General features: G+C 36.9%; 2 protein-coding genes across 2 annotated transcripts; one reads left to right on the top strand and one right to left on the bottom strand.

The window, feature by feature from the left end:
* Nucleotides 1-584: 584 nt before the first annotated feature.
* EAH_00039340 (patched transmembrane domain-containing protein, putative) lies at nucleotides 585-5,285 on the top strand (the record flags this gene model as incomplete). The annotated part of the gene is made up of 4 exons (XM_013395354.1): nucleotides 585-3,361; nucleotides 3,714-3,995; nucleotides 4,401-4,543; nucleotides 5,089-5,285. 4 exons carry the CDS (start codon nucleotides 585-587, stop codon nucleotides 5,283-5,285), a joined length of 3,399 nt encoding a protein of 1,132 aa, XP_013250808.1.
* Nucleotides 5,286-5,940: 655 nt separating this feature from the next.
* EAH_00039330 (hypothetical protein) lies at nucleotides 5,941-6,294 on the bottom strand (the record flags this gene model as incomplete). Its single annotated transcript, XM_013395353.1, has 2 exons — nucleotides 5,941-6,090; nucleotides 6,211-6,294. 2 exons carry the CDS (start codon nucleotides 6,292-6,294, stop codon nucleotides 5,941-5,943), a joined length of 234 nt encoding a protein of 77 aa, XP_013250807.1.
* Nucleotides 6,295-6,822: the final 528 nt, after the last annotated feature.

The raw sequence follows: 6,822 nt of genomic DNA, 5'->3' as shown, positions 1-6,822 counted from the left end.
ATATCTCAGGGTTCCTGCTTGCAGTACCGGTGGTCTTTGCAACGGGAATTCGTGCGTGTCTATTGTTGTTTCTGTGGGATAAACATCTATTTTTTGGAGTAAATTGCATTTAAAAACATAAATAAAGGGCATTAGTGCTCTATTTCAGGTCAAAACAAGCAAAAACCCTGAGGTTTCCCTCCAGTCTTTCTCGTTTCCTGTATACCCAGGCATAAGCGGGCGCTCAACAACCTCTCGTCTATCAACTCAATGGCCCCATAAATTCTTTTTCCGCTCATTTTCCATAAACTTCTGCAGGTTATTGAGGGATTTAAACTCGAATTTCTCAGGTTTCCCTCGTATTCTAAAACAGAAGCCTCAGCTTCTTCTCTGTCGGTTCCCAGTCAGGTGTATGCACATCACGCCTTCTGCTAATAGGAAGGCCAGCAGGTGTTGAGTGTTCATTCAGGTTTATTTTTCTTCTTTTTTTCTGTTGAATCCAAATATTAGGGTCTTTTAGCCACTGAAAGACCAGAGGGAGCAACAGAAGGAACCTGCCTCTTGCCCTATACACCTGGCAGGGGAGGCAGCTTCCTCACGTAACGATGTTTAACTCGGAGGTCTTACCCGGCTCGCAGCTGCAGCCGCAATTGCAGCAGCAGCAGCCACAGCAGCCGCAGCAGCCGCAGCAACAGCAGCAGCAGCAGCAACAGCAGCCTCAGCCGTTGGCTGAGACTGGTTCTTCTTCCAGTTACCCGCCTCCTTTTGGTATAGAGGGTATATCTCCTTGCAGCGTTTCTCGGCGCCAGCTGCAGCTCCAGCAGCAACAGCAACAACAACAACAGCAGCAGCAGCAGCAGCAGTTTCCGCAGCAGCAGCAGCAGCCTTTGGAGTCTTTAGTGAATGGTTCTACCAGCTTAATTCGCGAAGAGAGCGCTTGCTCTGCTCCTGCTCCTCGTCCTCGTAGGCGATTTTCTCGTATAAAGAAGAAGGGGTCTGAAATGTTAGATGCAGCATTTGCTCGTCACGGTATGATAGTGTATGATCATGCTTGGAAGTTTATAATAGGGTTTGCTGTCTTAAGCTCTATTATGGCTTTGGGTATATTCTTTAGAAAGAATGAATATGATATGTATAAGTTATATAGCTACCCAGGGGCTCCAAGCCACAATGTTCGGCAGCTGTTAGAGTCTACATTTACACCTCAGCGTTTTAATTATTTCTTTGTAACAAGAGATGATAATATATTAACAAAGGAGGGGATGCAAGAGATAAGTAATCTAATTACAGCAGTAAAACAATTAAAAGTAACACGTGATGAAGTAGTTGTAGATGAGTATGGAAATGAACTAAATGCAGGTGCGCAGACACCCGAAGACCTACCTCAAGTTCTAAGTTATGAAGACTTATGCGTAAGAGACTCGTGGGATGATTGCAGCATATTATCAGTATTAGAGTTATATTCTTCTGAAAGACAGTGGGGTAGGCCTCTTATAACGCGTGACTGGCCTCTAGCAGTTAATATACACTCAAGAAAAGCGTTTCATTTGGAGTCCTTATTAGGCGATATGAGGGTAACGCAAGTTGTAGATAGTGAAGGCCTGCATATACACCGTGTAACAGGAGCAGCTGCATGCTTACTGCGGTTTGATTTAAAAGGAGATGTATCTGTTGCACCATACTCAGCAGCATTAGAAAGAAAGATAGAAGAAGTTGCTAAGGGTTTTAAGTCGGAAGGCTTTTCGCTTACATATAAACTTGAGCGTTCTATAGCTGATGAGTTAATGCGTTCATCTTCTATGGGGCCTGCAGAGACAGTAGCATTAGTATTAGCAACTCTAACAGTATTATTCTATACTGTTGTAGTTAATAGCAGCACAAGCTATAGAACAAAGACGATACCTGCTGTTATATCTGTTGCTTCTACATTATTAGGCTATGCAGGAGGCGCTGGATTTATATATTTCTGTGGGGTTGAGCATACACCTCCTTCTGATGCGACACCGTTTCTTGTCTTAGGGATAGGTGTAGATAATGCATTTGTTTTATTAAACTCTTATTGTTTGACGTTTCTTCATGATACACCTAGACAGAGAATTATTAGTACAGCTAGAGATGCAGGTGTATCTATAACCATTACTACTATGACAAGTGTAGCTGCTCTTATTATCGGAGCTGTCTGCCCCTTCTTTAGCATTTGTAAATTTTCTATTGTTACTGCGTTTTGTTTGGCTTGGTCATATATACTAGCTCAGACAATATTCTTAGGTTGTTTATCTCTTGATGCTAGAAGAGAAGCTCATTATACAAAAAAAGCTAAAGCAGCAGCAGCAGCAGCAGCAGCAGCAGCAGCAGCAGCGGGAGCGGGAGCGGGAGGAGCAGCAGAGAGAGATTTGCATGCATGCAAACAACTCAATAGACAGATGGCTATGCAGCAGCAGCAGCAGCAGCAGCAGCAGCAGCAGCAGCAGCAGCAGCAGCTTCCGTCTTCTGCTTATCAACAACTATGTTCCCCCCAGAGTGCTGATAGTAATTCTTTTAATAATTCTGCTGCTTACACTTCACTTCAGCCGTTTGCAACAGTTAATACTGCACAAAGAGTTCAATATGAATCAGAAGAAGAAGAAGCAGCAGCAGCAGCAGCAGCAGCAGCAGCAGGACAGGCAGCGGATGCCGTCTCCGGGTTTCCTCCTTCCCAGCAGCAACAGCAGCAGCAACAGCAGCAGCAGCAGCAGCAAATGAACAATAAGAGAGGTGTATATGAAGTGGAACCAGAAGAATCTTCTTCTTCTGCTGCAGTAGCAGCAGCAGCAGAGTCTCAGCAGCAGCTCTCTGTAGATATGCTGTGGTGGAGAGGCGATGTAGATATAACTTATGAAAGAGATATATTAATATCTTTAAAAAAACTCTCGACCTATGAACTAGCCTCTATAATGACGTTCTCTATGGAGCATAAGTGGGATAGAAACAGACAAACAAAGAGAAGATATTTAACTTCTTACTCTGCTGCAGCAGGAACAGCAGCAGCAGCAGCAGCAGCAGCAGCAGCAGCAGCAGCAGCAAATGAACCTGCAGAAGAAAGCGATGAAAAATATACAAAACAAAAACATACAACACCAATACGCAGCTTCTTTGCTTTTCTTCGCTTTAATAATATAAATAAAAATTATAAAAATAATTATAATAAACAAAACATTATCAATGAAAATCAACCGCCTATCAGAGGCCCCTCCTTAGAAGCAGGGAATCCCGAAGAAGAGCAGCAAAATAACAGCAGCAGCAGCAGCAGCAGCAGCAATGTGAAGCAAAGCCAAGCAGCACCATTTGCAATGCATGCAAATAATAATAAAGAAGCAGGACAAGCAGAAGACCTCTTATTCAGGTATGTATAATATATATAATATATAATATATATTATATATATAATGCATTATTATATAATATAAAATAATATATAAGTATATATTAGAGTAGATTATATGTGCAGATATTAAACAAAAAGACAGAAGAGAGTGAAGAGGCTAAACATCAACAGCCGCCTCCTTGATGTTATTAAATAAATAAAAATATATAGATATATGTAATTATATATAAACATATTAAATATATAAATATATATATTTATATATTTATATATTTAATTACATATATAGTGTGATTAGAGCAGCAAAAAGAAATTATTTGTTTATTATTACATTCTCTCTTCTTGCTTGTGCGTCTATCTGCATGCACAGAAACCCAGCAGCAGCAGCAGCAGCAGCAGCAGGAGCAGGAGAAGAAGACGAAGAGAAGCCTGAAGGACAAGAAGAGGCAGAAGAAGTTAACGATAAAAACAATGATAAAGAAGCAGCAGCAAGCTCTGCTCGCATTGTTTGCATGCGCAGAGGACCGCCGCGAGAAGGATATATGTTTATTGAAGAGAACAAATTTTTAAGAACTCTGGACAAATATATCAATGAGCCGAAAGGCAATGTCGGAAAAATATACAGAAGGCTGCTAGGAAAATACTACTGCAGGTATACACCCTAAACCCTAAACCCTAAACCCTAAACCCTAAACCACAAACCCTAAACCCCAAGCGGTGAAACCTAAAGTCGAAACCGTTAACGCTGAACCCTAAACCATCAGCCGTAGAAATATCTCGTTGAAATGATTCTGCATTTTACTGCACCTGCTGCTGCTGCTGCTGCTGTTGCTGCTGCCCCCTGCTGCTGCTGCTGCTGCTGCACTCTGCTGCTGATACTGCTGCCGTCAACCGCTGCTTCCCTCTACTGCCGCTACTACTACTACTACTACTACTTCTACTACTACTACTACTACTACTACTACTACTACTACTACTACTACTACTACTACTGCTGCTGCTGCTGCTGCTGCTGCTGGTGCTGCTGCTGCTGCTGCTGCTGCTGCTGCTGCTGTAGGTTGATGGGAAACAAGTGGATTCGGCGTTTGGTGTTTTTGGGTTTTGCTGCTCTGATTTCTGTCGGTGTATTCGGCGTGACGAGGATGAAGACAGGAATTACAGCAGACGAAATAACGCCTACAGATTCTCATTTGATTGTATGTTCTATTCTCTTTAATTTAATTAGTTGTATTCTTTTATTCTTTTATTTAATTTATTACTTTACTTTATTCTCTTTTATTTAATTTATTATATTACTTTATTATCCTCTATTTTTTTACTTACTGAGGCGTCTTCTTATCTTTTATTCATATTATTTCAGCAATTAATTAATTAATTAACTGTATGATGTTCTTTTAATATAATGCATTTAATTAATAACATTATAATATTTTATTATAATTTAATTGCACTGTTTATAATAATAATATATTAATTTTTTTATACTGTTGTTGATATTAATTTAATTTTACTTTGAAATATTTTTGTTTTTCTGTTAATTTCTTTGACTTTTGCCTTCGCTCTGATTTTAATTGTAATTATATGAAGACATGGTTGTGCATGCATTTGAAGTAATATAAATGAGTGTATGTATGTATATACGTATGTATGTATGTATGTTTGTTTGTTTGTTTGCATGCATGCATGCATGCATGCATGCATGCAGCCATTCTTTGCTGATAGGGCGAAATATTTTAGCTCTTTAGGTGAAGAAGTTACTGTTTTCTTTCCACGCAAAGATAATTGGGCTTCAAAAGAAGTAAAAGAACGAATATTAGAGATAAACGATAAAATGAAGTCTTCAGGATATGCTCTAGCTCTTTATAACGGTATGGCGATGTTCTTAAAAGAAAAATATAACAGTCTGCAGGATGGAGATGAAGATATGTTCTATGAGATGTAAGACAAATATAATTCAATATACTCGCTTCAAAGACTTTAAAAAATAAACAGTATATATAATAATAAATATATATATATATAATGAATATGTATTGTATCTATTATATTTTTTATGAGATGTAAGACAAATATAATTCAATATACTCGCTTCAAAGACTTGTAATCATAAGCAATATATAAATAATTAATAAATAAATATATATATATATATATGTATGTATGTATGTATGTATTGTCTGTATTATATGTTTTATGAAATGTAAGACAAACATATTTTAATATACTTGCTTCAAAGACTTGTAATCGTAAGATATATATAAGTATATATATTGTATATTATATATATATATTTGTGTAGAGTAATTATATTATTTAATCGAGTTAAAGACAGCCTCAGTTTTTGTATTATTAAATCGATGAACAAAATCACAAAAATATTTTTTTAAAAATATAATTTTATATATTTTTTTGTTTTTCTTTGCGTTAGTCTCTAGGAAAGAAGCCTGTATCTATATATCATTAAAAGATAATAATAACAGTAATAATATAATAATATAACAATATAATAATATAATATATATATATATAATAATTAGAGTTTAAGTTGCTGTATGTCTCAGGTTATATAACTGGCTTCAAAGCGACGCCGTCGGACGTCAGTTTCGAACATCATTTATATGGGATGATTCTTCATCTTCATCTTCATCTTTATCTTCATCTTTATCTTCATCATCATCTTTATCATCATCATCATCTTTATCATCATCTTTAACTTCAAATGAAAACCGAAAGCCTCGATTGATAGCCTGGAAGTTCACATTTTGGCTGCCGCACAGCCTGGATGCATATCTTCTTCTCGACTGGTTTAAGTTTACGCAAAAACTTCTTCGGGATTCTTCTGCTTTGTTTGAATGCTATGCATTTACTCCTTTAGCTTTGCTCTGGGAGAGCGACCCCTTCACTGTTAAAAGTACTGTCAACAGCCTTCTCTCTGCTCTACTAGCTATCATATTCGTAAGCTTTATATGTATATATATATGCATATATTTATATAAATATGTATATATATATATATATATATAATAATCCCTATATAATATTATGTATATATATGGTGTATGTCTTTATATAGAATGTTACAGCTTTCTCTCTGCTGTACTAGCTATCATATTCGTAAGCTTTATATATATATATATATGTATATATGTATATATATATAAATATATATATGCATATATAATATTATGTATATATGATGGTGTATAGAGTTTTATGTAAACAGCCTTCTCTCTGCTCTACTAGCTATCATATTCGTAAAAATTATATTACTCTTTTAAATATATATATATATATGTAATTATATATATATATAATTATATATACACATGTATATCATGCTTCTGCTTCTGCTTCTGCTTCTGCTTCTGCTTCTGCTGCTGCTGCTTCTGCTGCTGCTGCTGCTGCTTGTGCTGCTGCTGCAGATGACGGTATTGCTAATCCCGGATGTGTTATCAGTGTTAATTGTAGCGCTGACGGTT

Source organism: Eimeria acervulina, genomic scaffold (genome assembly GCF_000499425.1).
Source record: "Eimeria acervulina Houghton genomic scaffold, Eah_scaff462, whole genome shotgun sequence".
NCBI lineage: Eukaryota > Apicomplexa > Conoidasida > Eucoccidiorida > Eimeriidae > Eimeria > Eimeria acervulina.
This window is presented reverse-complemented; position numbering and strand designations above follow the sequence as displayed.